This window comes from Trichomycterus rosablanca, chromosome 20 (genome assembly GCF_030014385.1).
Source record: "Trichomycterus rosablanca isolate fTriRos1 chromosome 20, fTriRos1.hap1, whole genome shotgun sequence".
NCBI lineage: Eukaryota > Metazoa > Chordata > Actinopteri > Siluriformes > Trichomycteridae > Trichomycterus > Trichomycterus rosablanca.
In genome coordinates this window covers 20,875,180-20,895,867 of record NC_086007.1, presented here as the reverse complement: position 1 = coordinate 20,895,867, position 20,688 = coordinate 20,875,180, and the positions used below count along the sequence as shown (strand labels likewise).

The 20,688-nt window shown below is 44.1% G+C and overlaps 1 protein-coding gene across 4 annotated transcripts in view; it reads right to left on the bottom strand.

Moving 5' to 3' along the window:
- LOC134334567 (complement C1q tumor necrosis factor-related protein 5-like) overlaps positions 1-20,688 on the bottom strand; it is a 77,557-nt gene that overhangs the window by 29,576 nt on the left and 27,293 nt on the right. For all 4 annotated transcript variants that reach the window (XM_063016930.1, XM_063016931.1, XM_063016932.1 and 1 more), the window contains exons 4-22: positions 20,137-20,305; positions 19,827-20,052; positions 18,104-18,168; positions 16,571-17,050; positions 16,395-16,468; positions 13,686-13,925; positions 13,456-13,602; positions 10,894-10,986; positions 9,897-10,017; positions 8,959-9,072; positions 8,691-8,875; positions 8,416-8,589; positions 6,440-6,550; positions 6,286-6,359; positions 2,299-2,507; positions 2,087-2,187; positions 1,026-1,163; positions 772-930; positions 577-694 (exon numbers count right to left, since the gene is read on the bottom strand). In XM_063016930.1, coding sequence (XP_062873000.1) covers positions 577-694; positions 772-930; positions 1,026-1,163; positions 2,087-2,187; positions 2,299-2,507; positions 6,286-6,359; positions 6,440-6,550; positions 8,416-8,589; positions 8,691-8,875; positions 8,959-9,072; positions 9,897-10,017; positions 10,894-10,986; positions 13,456-13,602; positions 13,686-13,925; positions 16,395-16,468; positions 16,571-17,050; positions 18,104-18,168; positions 19,827-20,052; positions 20,137-20,305 — 2,998 coding nt within the window. The remainder of the gene's footprint in view (positions 1-576; positions 695-771; positions 931-1,025; positions 1,164-2,086; positions 2,188-2,298; positions 2,508-6,285; positions 6,360-6,439; positions 6,551-8,415; positions 8,590-8,690; positions 8,876-8,958; positions 9,073-9,896; positions 10,018-10,893; positions 10,987-13,455; positions 13,603-13,685; positions 13,926-16,394; positions 16,469-16,570; positions 17,051-18,103; positions 18,169-19,826; positions 20,053-20,136; positions 20,306-20,688) is intronic.

Here is a 20,688-nt window from a genome sequence, read left to right as displayed (position 1 = left end):
TCATCAGACCAGGCCACCTTCTTCCATTGCTCAGTGGTCCGGTTCCGATGCTCACGTTCCCATTGTTGGCACCTTTGGCGGTGGACAGGGGTCAGCATGGGAACCCTGACTGGTCTGCGGCTATGCAGCCCCATACACAACAAACTGTGATGCACTGTGTATTCTGACACCTTTCTATCAGAACCAGCTGATCTGTCGGTTGGATCGGACCACATGGACCAGCCTTCGCTCCCCACGTGCATCAGTGAGCCTTGGCCGCCCATGACCCTGTCGCCGGTTTACCACTGTTCCTTCCTTGGACCACTTTTGATAAATACTGATGACTGCAGACCGGGAACACCCCACAAGAGCTGCAGTTTTGGAGATGCTCTGACCCAGTCGTCTAGCCATCACAATTTGGCCCTTATCAAACTGGCTCAAATCCTTACGCTTGCCCATTTTTCCTATTATATCCCACCTACTAACAAGTGCCAAGATGAAGAGATAATCAGTGTTATTCACTTCACCTGTCAGTGGTCATGATGTTATGCTTGGTCAGTGTATATATTTGTAAAAATGATAAAAGCTAGTAAGCACCTATCATCAGGTGGACATTATCCGGCTCAAGACCATGAAGAAACTTCCTTTTTAAACTGATCCCCTCAAAGTCCACCAGGATTCTGCGTGTTACTTCAAAGCCTTTATCTGACACCACCTAAACGACAAAATATCATAAAGCATTCATCCAGCAGCAGCAATTTGGCATTCCCGAATGCTTCTGCGTTCCCTTACCTCCCCTTTGATGAATTCTCCATGGCGCTGACAATACACCTTTTTGTCCTCCAGAAACACACAGTGACACTGACGGGCGCACATGAAGTGGTAAGTGCTCAGGCAGGAGGTAAAACAGCAACCCACGGTCGCTCCGGGCCTCTGACAGTTCTCACAGAGCTACAATAAAAACAGCAGAAGACCCTTCAAAACCCTCCAGGATGTAAGAGCTTCAATAAAAACCGAGCACAAGGGTGCGGTTCGAGCGGACTCACCAGCTGTTTGCCACGGCTCACTGCCGCGTGAACGTTTTTGAGAGAGCCGTCGTCGTCCTCGAATACCTCCGCTGACCACAAGGCGCAGTTTACGTGAGCCCACTCGTTCTGGCCGATGTAAAGCAGCCTTCCGCACAGCTGGAAGAAAGAAGAAATGAAGAGTCTAAATGCAGACACGGGCCGCTACCCACGGTGCTACCCACCGAGCCAACCCCAATATTTGGATTTTAGATTTTGCGCATTATGCACACATGTAGCAACCACTTAAAAAAAGGGTCACCAGGTACTTCAAATCCCTTCAAATCAGGGTTTAAATCCCCATGGGGATAAACATGACTGATGAACTAGAATATAATAAAGTGTCCACCTGCCTCACTGTCCATTTAATTAGCTCTACTTACCATATAGAAGCACTTTGTAGTTCTACAATTACTGACCATCTATTTCTCTGCATGCTTTCACCCTGTTCCTCAATGGTCAGGACCCCCCAGGACCACTACAGGCTAGGTACTATTTTGGTGGTGGATCATTCTCAGCACTGCAGTGACACTGACATGGTGCTGGTGTGTTAGTGTGTGTTGTGCTGGTATGAGTGGATAAGACACAGCAATGCTGATGGAGTTTTTAAACACCTCACTGTCACTGCTGGACTGAGAATATTCCACCAACCAACAATACCCAGCCAACAGCATCCTGTGGGCAGCATCATGTGACCACTGATGAAGGTCTAGAAGATGACCAACACAAACAGCAGCAATACCTGAGCGATCGTCTCTGACTTTACATCTACAAGGTGGACCAACTAGGTAGGAGTGTCTAATAGAGTGGACAGTAAGTGGACACGGTATTAAAAAACTACAGCAGCATTGCTGTGTCTGGTCCACTCATCCCAGCACAACACACACTAACACCACCACCAATTATGTACAATAATAATAATAATAAAATAAATATATAGAAAAAAAGAGAAACTGACAACTTCGTTTACAAAGATAAAATCCCAAATGACATTTTTTACTGGCAGTTTGCAACATTAACCCAAATATTTGGCTGGTACTTACATTGGTGTTCTCATCTCCATAGTTCAGACACAGCACACACTGTCTATTGTCACCACCGTCCGGAGGAGGGGGGGCTTCAGGACTGTCCTCTTGACCAAGATCTGAGTCATTTTTGTGGTGAACATGGGGAAAAAAAAGAAGGAATGTGTGATTCATTTATGTTCCAGTTAATAAAATGAGGCTCAATTATAATGTTAGGTATTCTTACTTACCATTTATAAGCTCTAGAGGTGGTGACGGTGGTGGTGTTGGTGTGGCGACTACTGGTGGGTCAGGCTCTCCGAGGGCTTTAGAAGAAGGAGCGGGAATGATCTTCATGAGGAGAGGGTGTTCGGTACAGGGCATTCCATCCCTCTCCTGCCACTGGGCATAGTTGTGGTCCAGAGAAGGAGGTAGTACAGCGTTTGGAAGTAAAGCGTTACTGCAGCAGATGAAAGAAAACAACGTTGAATGGCAGTGCAAAACAAATTAGGAATGATGATACGAATGATGCGACTGGACAAAACGAACAGACATATACTGAAGTGCCAGAAAAACTGGTACACCAGTCTAATTCTTAGTAGGTCTTTTATGGGAGACTCCATGAGCCTCCAGATGTGTTAACACTGAGATTATGTTGAGATCTGGTGACTTTTTTCCAAAAAAGATTAAGGTTTGTCTACTTACGGCTCTTTTTTATGCCTTTTTTTTAGGCAGTGGGGTTCTCTCTGGCCTTAAGACCCAACCATCACCAGTTACTACAGTCCCCTGTTGTACCAGTTTTTCTAGGACTTCTGTGTACATGGATAACCTTTATTCCTAGGGGTTTCAGCCACACCCATTGTTAAGAGGTGCGTAGAATCAAGCATACAGCCATACAAGCTTTAAGCCGTCAACATTGTACAATCATAGCAAACTCATATCATCATCGTGTAAAAGTGCTTTTAGGGAAACAATCAAAAAATGGGACTAAAGCACATATGGCGTAAATGGTCTCTACCATTGGTTGCAAGACTCCAAACCAGGCTTTAACCTGTTTCTTGACAAGGCAGTATAATACAAACATGTTTGTGCCTCTTAATCTATTTGCAACAGTTCCAGTCTTCTGTCCCCACTCCCCCCTGTCTTTGCTCTGTCTTTCTGATTTGTCCCAGGTTCATGACCCACAGCTGTTCCTCATGTGTCAATGATTGTTCAGTGTAATTAGTAACCAATGTGTTCTGCCTTCCTTGTGGATCGTTATTCTTAAGCCAGTCCCTGCGCCAATCCCTGCGCCAGTCCCTGGTCTTCTGTACTTATGTCCTTTGGTTTAGTTATTGGTTTAGAGTAGCTCAGGGATCTGTCCTTTGGTTCTAATGTTCAGTGTTAACATTAGCCTGGCATCTGGATTAGAACTGCATGTTTGTTCAGAGTCGAGATTAGATTACATTGGGGACCTTTTATAGTTTATCAGCAGTTAGCATTAGCATTGTTTTAGCCTTAGCATAAGTTTAGCCTGGGTATTTGTCAACTAGCATAGGATTTCACTCACTCACTCACGGTCTTAACCGCTTATCCAATTAGGGTCACGGGGGGGTTGCTGGAGCCTATCCCAGCTTTTCAATGGGTGCAAGGCACAAAGTAGCACCCTGGACGGGGCACCAGTCCATCGCAGGGCAGACACAGACATACACACACCCATTCACATATAGGGCAATTCAGTGTCTCCAGGTAACTTGACTGCATGTTTTTGGACGGTGGGAGGAAACCGGAGCTCCCGGAGGAAACCCACACAGACACGGGAAGAACATGCAAACTCCACACAGAAAGGACACGGACCGTCCCGCCTGGGGATCGAACCCAGAACCTTTTTGCTGTGAGGCCACAGTGCTACCCACTACGCCCATCAGCATAGGATTTAGCCTGGCATATCTGCTTAGTTTCCTTGTGTGTTGTGTATTCCTGCTGTTGTTCTTGCTGTTTCTCATTGTGGTGACAATGTGCTTTGTTTCTCGCTTGAATAATTATTCTAGGAATTATCTGAGTTGTAGTTCCAAGAATGATCCATGTTTGATTCTGTGTGTAGCCGTGTTCCCTGTGTTGCTTTGTTCTTGTCATAATAAACCATCATGTTTCCAACGTCTGCACTTCTGTGCCCTGCTACTTCTCCCAGACTGTTGATACCATATTCTAGAGCTTTTGTGGATCTGTTTCTTTTCTCGTCGGATGGTCCCGGCGTCTGTTGGGTACTGGATGGCTGGAGTGTGTTGGATAATTTTAGCTGATTGCAGTGTGCAGCTATGGAATTGCTTGGACTCCGATTCCGGCTTTCCTCTCCCGGGCCTACGGCTTCGTGCTTGCATCGGGATGTCGCGCTCCTCCCTCGCCGAGGGCGCGTCCATCGGGCATCTTGTAGGGGGTTTCGGGTTTGATGGCACTGGTGGTGTGCTGGCTGGCCTGGCTAGCATGGAACTTGACCTGAACTCTCTCCGCTTTGGATTACTTAACATCCGGTCGCTATGCGGCAAGGGTCCTCTGGTCTATGATATCCCGAAAGATCATGGATATGACTTCCTTTGCTTGACGGAGACATGGCAACAACCTGGTGACTTCTCCCTGCTGAATCAGTGCACTCCACCTGGGTTTGTTTACATCTGCGAAGCTTATGTGAGGGGATGAGGAGGCGGTACCACGATTCTCTTTACAGAGAAATGTAGGGTTTTACCTTCAAGTCCCAACTAAAGACTCACTTATTCAAACTAGCCTACAATTAATTCACTTGATTGTTCAATGTTAATTGTATATGTCTTGTACTGTCTGTATATTGTTGTTTAACTGCTCTGTAAGATGTAAGGTGCCCTTGAGTGCTTTGAAAGGCGCCTAAAAATAAAATTTATTATTATTATTATTATTATTATCTATAGAAGGTCATCTCCTTAAAAATTCATGGTAAGCCTTGCCTGATCTAAACCTGCACAGAAGATCAATAAATGCATCCCCCGTCTAATTAGCATGACAGAAGTGACTCCAGTCCTAGCTAATATTTTGAAACTGAAAAACATACATGTATAAACAGAGACTGAATTTTTTAATAGAACCATCGATGCTTTGCACACACTGAACTAAATCTACAGACAGACTAACCACAGGGCGACCACAAGCCTTGTCAAAGCACCTACGTGAAATGTGACACTTGAGGCAAGCCACAGTGTCCAACAACAACAAACACTTAGCCATGCAGACTCTGCATTCCCTGTGGCAAACTGATATGTGTGCTCGCCCCACTGACAAGCTGTTACAGCTTCTCACAATATCACCATTGAGACTTCTGGTGCTACGGTTGTGGTCAATATTACTGACACCCTTGACTGTATAGTATAAAAAAGCCAATATCTTCAGAAATAAGTGGACTGGTGGCTTTCACAACTTTTGGCAACAATGACAGCTTCCAAACAGAAGCCATCTTAGCCATTCTTGAGTACTTTTGGATGTGCTTTGGGTCGTTATCCTGCTGTAGGACCCACTTTGTTTAACTCAAACCTAGTGTCCTAACACTTTGGAGTACGTTCCGCTCTAAAATGCTCTGATAATCCTATTATTTCATTGTTCCTGTAATACGTTCAGTTTCAGAGGCTTCAAAGCATCCCCAAAACATTATGGAGCCATGTTTTAACTGTAGGTAGGGAGCACTTTTCTTTATATGCTTCATATTATGGTCTATAAACGAAACACTAGTTTGGTTTCATCTGTCCATAGAACATTTCCCAAAAGGATTGTGGTTTGTCTAAGGCTTGTCTATGTTTGGTTTCTCTTTTCACACACTAACACACCACCACCATGTCATTATCACTGCAGTGCTGAGAATGATCCACCACCTAAATAATACCTGCTCTGTGGTGGTCCTGACCATTGAAGAACAGGGTGAAAGCAGGCTAAACAAGTATGTAGAGAAACAGATGGACTACAGTTGGTAATTGTAGAACTACAAAGTGCTTCTATATGGTAAGTGGAGCTGATAAAATGGACAGTGAGTGTAGAAACAAGCAAGATCAGTGTATATTACAGGATTTTAAAGGATGTACCTAATATTCTGGGGTGCCAATATTGTTGACCTACATTAACACTGTACAAAGTACATTCGTTGTTTAGAATTCCTTAACATTACAAAGCAGTTTTAAAACATCATGAACACAGCTAAATGCCAAAATCGCAGACGCTCTCTTTAGTAAAAATGGACTCACTTGTAGGGAACTTTGTGTTTCTCCCAGAAGTTGGACTCCTTTACCTTGAACCAAGGAAAAACCCGTTCCATTTGCTGCAAGAAGCACAGCATTTGTTAATATTATAAATCGGAATCCAGTGTAAACTCTGTGCCCGCTCTTGCTTTTGTCTTACCCGGATAAAGAAGGACTTGACCATGCTGTTGACCTTCCTGCTTTCTGGCTGGCCTCCCTCTGAATTGATGGCTGTCTGGATGATTCTCACAATGTCATCGCTGAACTCCATCTGGAATGTAACACACAGGGACATTCATTGTTACGTTAGTACTTTTTTTTTTTTTACTAATGGCAAGTGCAGTGGAGCTTTGAGTGGCTCTCAGTTGGCAATAGAGCTCTGTGGGAACCCAACGATAATAACAGGTGATAAATAGCGGCCTCAGGTTGGACGGTGTCGGAGGAGTCGTGTGGTGATCAGGCTCTCCGTAATCAGACTGGGGGTTGTACAAGCGGCAGTGGATTCACAAATGGGAATTGGTAATGACTAGATTGTGAGATAAAGCGGAGGAAATCCCAAAAATCAACAGTCTGTAGCAATGGTCAATCAACACAAGGATCCATAATCATCAATAAGAGAACAGGTAATGGTCCAGACACTAAGATCAAGAAGCAACTGGTGTGACGCTAACAAGAACAACACTATACCGACAAGGCAGCCACACAGAGTATAAATAATATGTGCTAATCAAATTATATCATTAAAAACAAGTGAGCTGCATTAGGGAATAAATCAGTGAACTAAATGTGGAGGGAAAACAAAAACAAAACAGTCCAACAGGAGAATGCAGTTGCTATGGGAACCGCGATGCCAAGTGGAGAGACTGGCTGTGTCTGAAATCACATACTTAAACAGTATATACTAGGACTGCGACTAAATTTACTTCAGAATCTCATTTAAGCTTCTTTTATTTTAACAACAAACTGTGTGGCATAATAATATGGCACAAAACTAAATGTAAACAGGGTTTATGTCCACATTATCAAATTCTCCAATGTGCTCCATGTTAAACAAAGTGCAACATGTGTTTATGGCATTCCATACACAAAGCAAAGTGCTTAAACTTATAGCAGAAATAAAATAGTTAGATGTGGGCACTAGGCACGTTTCATCAAGTCCAACGTACAGTAACAACAGAATGAGCCCAGATTCTAACCTGCACATTCACTCAAAACTTACTTCAAATTGTAAGCGATGTAAACACGGTAAGTGCATTTATACGAGAAGCTTTTTGCGCTTTGAGCGCTGCAGCAACCGCAAAAATCGTGAGTCCAATGCAGCAAAATGCACGGCGGTCTAACTGAACTGGCTAAGGAATACGGTATTCCAAGATCTCCATGATTAAGAAGCTTAATGAAACAATATAGACGTGCAACATTGTGCTAGTGCTGCTGTGGTAAAGCTTTGCGCAGTGTACAAACCACCTTTCTGTTTTGTGCCAGTTTTAAGTATTCCCAAACTTTTGATGATTTGGGTCTTGGAAAACTTTACAATCTCTACTCTACAATCGGCCTCTGACTGCTGCAGACGGCATTTTTAAGACTGCGCTTAATGCCGCCCACCAGTGACCGGACCAAATACGACTTAGGTCATGCACGCAGCAAGTAGTGCTGAGGGAAATCATATGAACGGTTATATGAATGAAAACATTGTAGAAATTAAAAAAGGATCATTTATAAACATAGGTTTAAAAACGATGCATCGACTTTACTCTAGAGTACAGCCCTACTCTAGAGCAGCTCGTTCGTCCACGGTTCCCCAATGACGACTGAAACGTGCCACAATACAGCCTTCCCAGAATTCCCAGAAATATGAAGCATGCTGGCTTTACACGCCAGCAGAAAAGGTTGCCAAGAGAGGAGCTGGCAAATCTGTGATAAAGAAACCATGATAATTAGGAACACTTCCATCTGGAGCGATTCATATTCAACAGCCCTATAAAAACGGTGGTTGAGCTTCCGTATTTATCCGGGCTTGGGACCGGCACTACAATGCACTGGTTTATCCATCCTAGCGACTGTGGGGCTTGAACCAGCGACCTTCTGATTACTACTCCAGTACTTTAACCACTAGGCTACTGCTCCCCCATCTCTTACCACAGACTTGTAATGACTGGAATTCATCTTCTTCTCCACAGACTCTAGGTCAGAAGGCGAGTCACTTGGCAGAGAGATCTCGGTGAGAACAGGGGGGTCGGGTCCTTCAGGGGAACGGCGCGAAGGAAGGCTTTCTTCTGTTTCCGGGTTCAGCTCGGGTGGCTTCGCCACAGCCTGTAACACAACGTGGTGACACCGGTGAGGAACTACAGATGAAAGAAGACTATATAGGTCTATGTAGTGCACGGACAGGATACGTTGTTAGATTGTATTACTTGTCTGTAACGAAGCAGGTGGGTGGAAGTGCGGGAGTTGAGGAGTGCAGTGAGAACTTGGCGCAATGAGCTCTGGATCTGTCTGTCTAGGGTGGTGCGCCACTTGGCCGGGCGGCGCTCGGTGCAGTTGATACAGGTGTAGGTCTGGCCTCCAGGCGAGCTGGACAAAAGCTCATACATCTCGTCTAGGTTAAAAAAGGCGAAAGTCGTGAAGTACCAGAGAATGATAAGCGTTATAACAAATACATGATGCAACTATTTTACTCACCTGTTAAACTCTCACATTTGGCATGGACCCAACAATTGCACTTTCCACACTGCATCGTCTTGCTCTCATGATCATTGACGTCATAGGACTTATCGCAGAGAGGGCAGATGTTGCCTACAGACACACATTCCATATTAGACTTGGCTATCTTAGACGTGTACATACACTGATCAGCCATAACATGTTTCTACACTCACTGTCCATTTTATCAGCTCCACTTACCATATATAAGCACTTTGTAGTTCTACAATTACTGACTGTAGTCCATCTGTTTCTTTACATGCTATGTTAGCCCCCTTTCATGCTGTTCTTCAATGGTCAGGACTCTCCCAGGACCACCACAGAGCAGGTATTATTTGGGTGGTGGATCATTCTCAGCACTGCAGTGACACTGACATGGTGGTGGTGTGTTAGTGTGAGTTTTTAAACACCTCACTGTCTCTGCTGGACTGAGAACAGTCCACCAAGCAAAAATATCCCGTCCTGAGACCACTGATGAAGGTCTAGAAGATGACCAACTCAAACAGCAGCAACAGATGAGCGATCGTCTCTGACTTTACATCTACAAGGTGGACCAACTAGGTAGGAGTGTCTAATAGAGACAGTGAATGGACACTCCAGCAGCGCTGCTGTGTCTGATCCACTCATACCAGCACAACACACACTAACACAAAACCACCATGTCATTGTCACTGCAGGGCTGAGAATCATCCACCACCTAAATAATACCTGCTCTGTGGTGGTCCTGTGGGGGTCCTGACCATTGAAGAACAGAGTGAAATCAGGTAAAACAATCATGCAGAAAAACAGATGAACTACAGTCAGTAATTGTAGAACTACAAAGTGCTTCTATATAGTAAGTGGAGCTGATAAAATAGACAGTAAGTGTAGAAACAAGGAGGTGGTTTTAATGTTATGGTAGCGTGATGAGCATTTACCTTTAGAAAAAAGTTTGGCACAATCATGACACAAGGAAAAGTCATGTGACCACTGGGCATCCCAGGACTTTCCGGGTTTGGTGGACCCACAGCTCTTACAGCGGACGCACTTGGTACAAATCTGTGGGGAATAAAGAATAATATTGGCATCCTGACAGAACACAATACTTGACTACTTGCAATCTCCATATATTTATTTATTTAAGTTTTAACGCCATGTTTAACACATTGGTGTCATTTAATGGCAGTAATAGGTATTATGTATGTGTCTTCATATTTCGGTCCATATTATATGTTCATTTTTATTTTTATGGTTGCAAGGTAGGTTAAAAGTCTTCTTGTGTTGTCTTGTGTGAGAGTCTCTTTGATAGTTTCTGGCATGTGTGCTTGTTCTCTTTCTTTAGTGTATTTTGGGCATTCTATCAAGATGTGTTTTATTGATATAGGTGTTTGGCAGATTTCACAAGTTGGGGTTTTTTCGCCTTTTATCAGGTGTTGGTGGGTTATTCTGGAGTGGCCGATTCGGCACCTCGTGTATATGACCTGGTCTATGCGTCGTCCCTGGTGAATTCTTGGCTTGGCATTAACGTTTGGGTGTATTTCATATAGTTTATTGGTGAGCTGGGTATTCCATTCATTTTGCCATTTTCTTTTGATGTAGAGATTTATTGATGCTTTTAAGTCGGTTGCAATCTCCATATAAGGTCAACTTCCTGTAGCCAATGTTGTTAGTGTCCTTCAACAACGACTTTAATTATCCACATCAGATCCCTATTATTATTATTATTCATTTCAATAATCAAGCCCAGATCCACTGGGGAAAATAATGGGCGCAGGGCTGGAATACCCTGGACGCTACAGGACGCTAATATATCACAGGGCTTTGGCACTTCCGGCAGGAGATTTGAACCCGGATATCAGTAGTGGTGACTAACACCAATCTGCGCCAGTCAATACTCATGCACATGCCTACTAAAACATTCAGGAGTGTACATACCCAGATTCTTTTTTTGGTGGGTCTGGTAGGATGATTAGGAGCCAGGCACTCGGGGTGATAGCTGTTTCGGCACTTGTCACACTCTAACAGCTGCTGCATGAACAGAAAACAAACAACAACACACATTAGAGTCGTTTTGTCTATTTTATTTATGCATTTTCTCCCATTTTAGCGTAGTCAATTTGTCTTCCGCTGCTGGGGGATCGCTGATTGCAGTCAAGGTGGGTATATTGCTGCTCACGCCTCCGACGACCCGTGTGCTGCCCTTTGCGGAACCCTTTTTCACCTATGCACTCTGTACAGGCGCCTCTTTATCTGCCAGTCAGGGTCCTTACACGGCGTTTGAAAACCCCACCCACATAGTCCCGCCATCCCGCCCTAGCAGAGACATGTCTGCTGCAGGCACTGCTAATTATGCCCGCTAGATGGCGCCCAGCCGACCGGTGGCAACGCCGAGTTTCAAACCGAGGAGTTCAGAATCTCTGCGCTGGTGTGCCAGCGGAATATCCCACTGCGCCACCTGGGCGCTACTTTTGTCATTTTTAATTCCCTATTATAATTCCATTGCCGCTTGCACCACCCCCTACACTGGTCCTCTGATATGTGTGAAGTTGCCATCCATTGCCAGTCTGTCACAGAACTGTAAGCGCCTCGACTAGAAAGCAGCAGTCACTGTTGTGGAGAAGAAATTCCATCTGATCAACCCTCCCTCAGACACGACCGACTACGGGTCTGTCCGAAAACCTAGTGAGCACTCTACATAGGCATTTTACGTCGTCCTACGTGCGCTCAGAGAAGAAGACCGTTCAAATTCTTAGACGCCATAAAATGCTGCCTACCTATAAGGTGCCATATTTGGAAGCTATAAACTGACTGAATAACGAGGGAGCATTTGATGCTTCCTTAGCTGTAAAGGCACAACTCACAAATGACAAATTTGGCAAATGAATGCGGAACATTAGCTGGCATGCAGACATCCCAAGTTGCAAAAACTAATTTCAGGGAGGTCCCACCGGTCCCCACATAGTGCACTAGTTTGTATATTAGAAAATAATTTATGTTCCTTACTTAGTGCACTAGATAGTGAATTAGATAATAGACTAATGTTTCCTACATAATACTTTAGGTAGCGTATTAGTTAACGGATTTGGGTTCCCTACATAGTGCACTAAGTTGTGTATCAGACAACGGATTTATGTTCCCTACATAGTGCACTAGATAATAGACTTATGTTTCTTACATAATGCTTTAGGTAGCGTATTAGTTAACGGATTTATGTTTCCTACATAGTGCACTAGATAGTATTTTAAATATGAATTTATGTTCCCTACGTAGTGCACTAGATAGTGTATTAGATAACGCATTCATGTTCACTAAATAGTGCTCTAGAAAGTATAACTAGATGATGATTTGTGTTCCTTACATAGTGCACTAGATAGTGTATTCGATCATAGATTTATGTTCCCTACTTAGTGCACTAGACAGTATATTAGACAATTGATTTATGTCCCCTACACAGTGCGCTAGATTGCATATCAGATAACGGATTTAATACGCGATCGGGAAAAAAGTCTGTGTCGCCTGCGTGCGTGTGTGCGCTCTTGGCCACTCGTTCTAGATTCCGGGAGATTTTATCTGACTTGCGGGCATCAGGGAGCCGCTATGTATATGCGGGAGACTCCCGGAACTTCCAGGAGACTTGGGATGCTAGTGGGTAGTGCCGCCTCAGCCCATTGATTTAAATAGCCTAAGGCTAACTCGCTTAGTAAGCGAAACCACGTTGATGTAATCGCTTCCTAAGCAGTGCGTCTAAAGTGTAATTTGAATCCTGTCTACTTAAGGCAGCTCACTAAGTTTTCGGACAGACCTAATGTCTGTTAAGCGCCTGGCTAGGCCTGTAGCACTGTTGAGACTTGGACTCTCCGTGGTGGTGTCCAAGCTTATTAGACTAGTGCGTCAGCCGGGTGACCCGATGACAACCTAATTTTTAATGTCAGGTATAGTATGCTTCAAGCCAATACATGTTCCAGTTCCAATAGGGCATTGGTAGCTCAGAGGTTATGCCATCTACTAGTAATCAGAAGGTTGCTGGTTCAAGCCCACCATCACCAAGTTGCCACTGTTGGGACCCTGTACAAGGCTATCAAGCCTCAATTGCTCAAACTGCATTCAATGATAATTGTAAGTCGCTTTGAATAAAGGCCTATCCCAGCTTTTCAATGGGCGCAAGGCACACAGTAACACCCTGGACGGGGCACCAGTCCATAGCAGGGCAGACACACATATACACACACATACACTCACCCTATCACCTATAAGGCAATTCAGTGTCTCCAGTTACCCTGACTGCATGTCTTTGGACTGTGGGAGGAAACCGGAGCTCCCGGAGGAAACCCACGCAGACACAGGGAGAACATGCAAACTCCGCACAGAAAGGACCCGGACCGCCCCGCCTGGGGATCGAACCCACGACGGGGCGACAGCGCTACCCACCATGCCACCGTGTCACCCAATATTACACCAGCACATTAAAATGAAACAATAAAGTGTCCCAAAACTTGCTTTTGTTTTTTGATGCTGTCGGCCACAGGCGTGGCAGAAGCGACACCGTCGGCAACACCAGTTTTCCCACTCCTCGTTCAATGGACGTTCCGTCTCTCCTAAGCAAAAAAGATGGAAGGGCTCACAGCATACCTGGCAAAACACAAACTGCAGAAAGGCCACAACGTTAGCAGAAGAACATTTACAGAACAGCATAGAACACGACCTTGATATTACAGAGACCGGCTCACCTCTACGTCGCCACTGCTGGCGCACAGAAAGCAGACCACCCGCGGGGTAATTGGCACAGAGGTGAGGATGCTGAGCCCACCCATTTCCCACACCTTCTCAATGTCGTGGTCTTCTTTAAAATCCACTCTGATCCGGTGCACTCCGTCGCGGGGCGCTTTCTGCTTGGCAGTGCCCCCGATCGAGGGAGTGTTCAGGAAGTTTAAAGTACTGCGGTCAGGTTTGGTGACCATCTGTTTCTCCTGTGAAGAACATTTCAGGTGGGTGGTCAAAAATCAAGAGCTGCAGAAAACATGGGTGATCAAGTACACAAAAATGGCACCAGCAGTTTTTGGTGCCAGTCAATCAGCACCAAACAACTGACTCCTGTATTAATTCCTGTTAATACTTAATCACTATGACAGGCCCACCTGCCGTGGGATCGGCAGTGGGTTCAGATTACAGAATCATGCTGATCTGCCCTGTCACTATTGGACAAACGGCTGTCCCAGTCGCTGCACCTGGGAGATCCTTTTAAAAACAGTTCTCGTTGGGCTTTTGCTTGCTGATTTATTGATTTTGCAGTTGTATGGTGTCCCCGAGCCTTAGTGGCACCTGCTTGTTTCGCACTGTGAATCATTTCAGAGGAACTCCTTCGTCTGCTGCCCCAGGGTAGCATGGACTTATGTCCCTGTGGGGCAAACGTCTCTTCTCTGGCTGAGCGTGTGAAGTGTGATGTCTATGGGTCTGTTCGAATTCTTAGATGCCTTAAAATGCTGCCTACTAAGGTGCCTTGTTTCTAAGCTAAAATCTGACAATAACGAGGGAGCGTCTGATGCTTCCTTAGCATTGAAGGCAATCCCAGCATTCAATGAGGAGCAACATTAAGTATAAAGACGTATAATTGTCATTTATTTGCAAATTCGGGCTTGTATGTGACAGTTTAACAGTTTTCGGTACACGGACAGAGATGTTAGCTGGCATGCTAGCGGGTTGTGCCACCTCAGCCCATTGGTTTGAATGGCCTGAGGCTAACTGTGTTCGCTTAGTAAGCCAAAACTGTCTCTGTCTTATAGGGTTGGGCGGTATGACGGTATTACTGTATACCGCGATATTTAAAAATGTTGACGGTATTTAAAAAGGGTGACGGTATTTTAAAAAATGTGAAGCGCCAAATTTCTGCTTCAGGTTTACCTTGAAAACTGAGACTTTAAGAAATTCGCGCATCCACAATAAGGGAGGGGTGGGAGGGGTAGGCGGTTGGAGCTCACTGATTGGTTGTAGTGATGGGAATTACGGCTCCTTGAAGGGAGCCAGATCTTTTGGCTCGGTTCCTTTTAAAGAGCCGTTCAAAAAAATGACTCGTCGTTCCTCTGGAAGCGCTACTGGGTAAACTATAAGACAGCCCCGATATTAATATCAATGATGAACAATGATTAACATCATTAAACAAGTTTATTTCTTAGTTATTTGTGCTCGTTTTCTGTATGTTCTCTCTGTAGCTCGGTTACGTCTCTCTCTCTCTCTGTGTGTGTGTGTGTGTGTGTGTGTGTGTGTGTGCATGTCTCGCTCGCTCTCCGCGATATTAAAAGTGTTTTCGGATTTAAATTTCGACAATAAACAGCTCTTATTATGACTGACTGATTCCTTCTACTGATGCCAAGCTGAATGGGTGGATTACAGCCGATAAGAACTGCGCAGAAATAAAAAAAAATATATAAAGAGACGCATTTACACTTATGCGTGAAATATTTATTATAGATCAGATAGGATAAGCAATGTTTGACGTTCTGATTGTTTAATTTTTTTAAATAAAACATTTGAATACTGTGATTACACTGTAAGGTTTGTACCACCCCCCTGTGGTAATACCGTATACCGCGGTATTTTCTGAAGACGGTATGAAAATCGGCAATACCGCCCAACCCTACTGTCTTAGTAGTGTGTCCAAATAATCTACGTTATAAGTTCGTTGTTTTATTAGATATATAATCCTGTTTACTTAGGCAGCTGCCTAGCTAGGCAGTAGGCATCAAGGCAGCGCACTAGGCTTTCGAACAGACCCTATATGTGCTATCCAGAGATGGGGACTTTAGACTCGACTCAGACTCGCAAAAAAAGTGACTAGTAAGAAATGCTGTTATTTGTATTTATTCAGTTTGCGTCACACAGATGATGTGTCAGTGAAACGCTTGACTGGATTTCTAACGAGTTCGTGTTTTACTTCACAACCAGGAAAAGTTTGGAGGTTTTTAATTATAAGCACATTTACAAAATAACGGGTTATATTCCTAATGGAATACATGGTTATAAATTTAATAGCATCTGAAAGAACATAAGCTAAGGTAAGCAGCGGTTATGTTTTTTTTTTTGCTGCGTCTTGGATTTTGGCTGCTGTGCCGTGATTCATCAGTTTAAGCTTTTTTAACTGGTACCTTCTTGTTACAGAAATTACATTCATTTGCACAATGACTAGGAAAGTAAAGGCACTAAGTAAAACGGCAAAATACAGTCGCTAATCTGTTGTTGTTTTTAATCTGAACGTACATATTTGTTTATTTCTACACTACATTTCTAATATGTGTTTTGTGAATATTATATTGACTCGTGACTTGACTCGGACTCTAGCCTAAAGACTCATGACTTGACTCGGACTCGTATTTTGTGACTTGTGAACATCTCTGGTTCTATCACTGAAAATGCTGTAAATGTAATTAGCAAAATGCTTTTACCTTCTCCTTTGGTTTTGGCTTTGGTGATGAAACACAACGAGCTGCCTGCTTTTTTATTTGCTTTGTTTCTGATGCTGGGAAGAAAATAAAAACACAAAATAACATGAAATTTTAAGTATTTAAACCCAACACCAATGTGCCAGAAGGCGCGTTATTACGTTATTGATCATTCCTACCCAGACAACATCCAGACGACGGCTTGGTTTGCTGCTGGACTTTATTTTTGGGCTCTGTAGACGGTGACTTTGCCGCTCCTTCCTTTTTTTCAGAGACCTCGTGAGATGATGCTAGAGGTTGGCTTGATGAGGTGGCGAGTGGAGACCTGGCTAAAGGGCTGGACTGCTGCTGCTGCTGCTGCTTTCGCTCCTTCCTCGAGGCAGGACTGGGAGAGGCGATGGAAGGTCTTGGGTCATCCGGGATTGGAAGTGGAAGAGGGTCGGTTATGGGGGATGAGCTGGGTGACGGAGAGAGTGCTGGTCGCTGTTTTTGCTTCTCCTCTTCATGTGCTGGGGGTGGACTGTCGCTTTTCTTCAGTGGAGCATCGTCTTTGCAGGAAGGCGGGGCTGGTTTGAGACTCACCTCGGGACAGTCAGGTTTGACCGAGTGATGGGCTTCCTTTTTTTCGGACTGTCTGTTCCGCTTCTTATCTTTTTTGCCTGAAGTAAACAAAACTAAAAAGTTAAACCCTGAGAGACAGACATTTTTTCTATTTATTTATGCATTTTCTCCCAATTTAGCATTGTCTGCTGCTGGGGATCCTGACCGTGCCTGAGGAGGGGATATTCGCCTGCCCCATGCACCCTCCGACGCGTGTGCAGTCCCTTAACCTATTCTTTTTCGCATGCTTCTGCACAGGCGCCTCGGGCTGCTACACAGGGTCCTTGTACAGCGTCTAAAGACCCCACCCTCTTATTGGCCTGGTCTTTTCATTATAATTATAATACATTTTCTGCTCTCTAATAACGCTCCGGCCGTCTTAACCCGCAACGCACGCAATGGGTAAATGTTCCAGCCAGCTTCCGGTGTAGTGATGAAGCGTCGCTCCCTACTCCCTACACAGTTTGTAGTTCACTTCATTTGAACATTTTCGTTACCTTTGGATTGGAATCTCATTTAAAATGCTGGAATGCATTTATTCAGTTTGCAGCTTCACAGATTATGTGTCAATGAAACGCTTGATTGGCTTTCTAACGAGTTCGTGTTTTACTTCACAAACTGGAAAAGTTTGGAGGCCTTTAATTATAAGCACATTTACAAAATAACGAATTATATTCCTAATGAGACACATGGTTATAAATTTAATAGCATCTGGAAGAACATAAGCTAAGGTAAGCAGTGGTTATGATTTTTTTTGCTGTGTTTTGGATTTTGGCCGCTGTGCCGTGATTTGCAATAAAAACAAAACGAATCAGTTTAAGCGTTTAACTGGTACCTTCTAGTTATGGAAATTACATTCATTTCCACAATGACTATGAAAGTACAGGCACTAAGTAAAACGGCAAAACACAGTTGCTAATCTGTTGCTGTTTTTTATCTGAACTTACATATTATTTGTTTATTTCTACGCTACATTTCCGATATATGTTTTGTGTATATTATATTGACTCGTGACTTGACTCGGACTCGTATTTTGTGACTTGAACATCTCTGCCAGAAGGACATTTATTGCTGTAGCCATACAGTCCCATATAATATGGTAGTGAACTGACCTTTTGCTTGCTTCTGAAGAAACATCTTCGATGGCATCCACTGTAAGTTCTGGCATTTTCTTACCCTGCGACAATACACATATATAAAAATCTGATTTAAAACATGTCTAAAACAGAAAAGTAATAACTGTTATTATTTATGGTGGTACCACAATATATCCATCTAGAGTAAACACACATGGAGATTAAGTATCACATCCTGGTACTTCCTTCCTTGTAGATGACGAGCTGCTCATGTATTTGTCAACCCATATACACCGATCTGGCATAACATTAAAACCACCTCCTTGTTCCCACACTCACTGTCCAATTTATCAGCTCCACTTACCATATAGAAGCACTTTGTAGTTCCACAATTACTGACTGTATTTCATCTATTTCTCTTCATATCATTTTAGCCTGTTTTCACCCTGTTCTTTAATGGTCAGGACCCCCACAGGACCAGCACAGAGCAGGTATTATTTAAGTGGTGGATCATTCTCAGCACTGCAGTGACACTGACATGGTGGTGGTGTGTTAGTGTGTGTTGTGCTGGTATGAGTGGATCAGACACAGCAGCGCTGCTGGAGTTTTGAAACACCATGTCCACTCACTGTCCACTCTGTTAGACACTCCTACCTAGTTGGTCTACCTTGTAGACGTAAAGTCAGAGACGATCGCTCATCTATTGCTGCTGTTTGAGTTGTTCATCTTCTAGACCTTCATCAGTGGTCATAAGACGCTGCCCATGGAGTTCTGTTGACTGGATGTTTTTGGTTGGTGGACTATTCTCAGTCCAGCAGTGACAGTGAGGTGTTTAAAAACAACACACACTAACACACCACCACCATGTCAGCGTCACTGCAGTGCTGACCATTGAAAAACAGCATGAAAGGGGGCTAACAAAGCATGCAGAGAAACAGATGGACTACAGTCAGTGATTGTAGAACTACAAAGTGCTTCTATATGGTAAGTGGAGCTGAGGTGGTTTTAATGTTATGGCTGATCGGTGTAAAACCCAATGAACCGTTCCAGAGTTCATCTGTGACTAGACTGGACCACCTGCTCTCAAGGGTTTCTGTGCGGTTGTTTTGGTTCGCACTCAAGTGTGATTACTGCGTTCACATTTACCCAAAAAAAAGGGGGAAAACGAACCCGAGTCTGATTTTACTGGACTAAAAAAATGCAGATGTGAAAACACCTCAAGCGGGAGGGATACGCTTGCTTATTTCTGGCATCTGTCTGTGGCTCAAGGACTAGGGCAAATAGACTGAGGTGGTTAGAACCTTTCTGTATGGTACAGTGATCTGCCTGCCTATAAACAGAGCTTGGAAGGAAGTGGCAGCTGGCTAACCTCAACCAAGCAGATTGGTAAACAGGGAGACTTAAGTAGTAAGTAAAAATTAGAAGTGTCTAAATTGAGTAGAAATTGGGTAAGAATAAAACAAAACATTTAACTGATAGGGGTTGTCTATATTTTTTGAATAGCTGGATAAATTAGGGAAACCGTAGTGTTCATGTCTGTGTAGACACCTGGCTTGTCGATAGCACCACTGGAATGAGCTAACTACATCTGTTGTTTTACCCCAAGATGGTTCTGACGGAAACCTGTTCACCCTGAGACCTGAGACTGCAGTGCCAACAATGCTGCTTCTACTAGATGTGACGGGAACGACTCTGACTTTGAGCTATCACAATAGATCGCTGCACCACCGAAGACTGCGACCTTCCAACCCATACTCACTTGCAGCATTGTTTTTTAATGTTGCGTCCCCCGAACTTGGGCTTATCCAGACAGTTGGCGCAAACCCCGCAGTCATCTGGAACTTGGCAACCAGGACACTGCCCACACCGCCGTGAGCGCCGACCTTTTTTGGGTGTGGCATCCTGAACCGTTTTCTGCCTCGTGACCGGCTTAATGGGTGGGGAGGACGGCTCTGCCTCTTCTGATCCCGCCACTGAAGATTTATCTGGAAGGAAGCCCGAGTCCGTTAGACGCGAGCGAGCGGAATCGGCGAGATGTTGGAAAGGGAAGAAAAGCGAAAGGTGCTCACCATCGTTTCCCATGGAAGACAGAATCTCTTTTCTTTCCTTCCATGGCAAGGCACTGAGTGTGGGCATGTCATCTGGAAAGGTAGCGCGATTGCCCAATGCTACTGCGGCACGGCGGCACACGTGTTTGATCCGTGGACCACGGACCGGCGTCTCGGACGAATCGCCCTCCTGTTCCGACGCAAGCAAAGTAAATGGTCATTATTATACATATTTTATATAGAGAAAAATGATAAAGCAGCAAAAAATGAATAAGTACCCCTGAACCAGTCATTTAAAAATAATACTAATTAATATATGTAGCATATAATCACATCTTGACATCTAAACCTATATTAAAAATACCATGGTACCAATATACACTCACCAAGCTCTTACACTTACCACAAGGATGAACCTTTTGTGTATATGGTCACTGACTGTACCCTATCTGTTGCTTGTACACCACCCTCTTCCCTATGGTTACCAATTACAAGGTTGTGGTTTTGAATCCCGTCTCTGCCATGCAGGCAGTGTTGGGCCCTTGAGCAAGGCCCATAACCATCTCGGCTCTG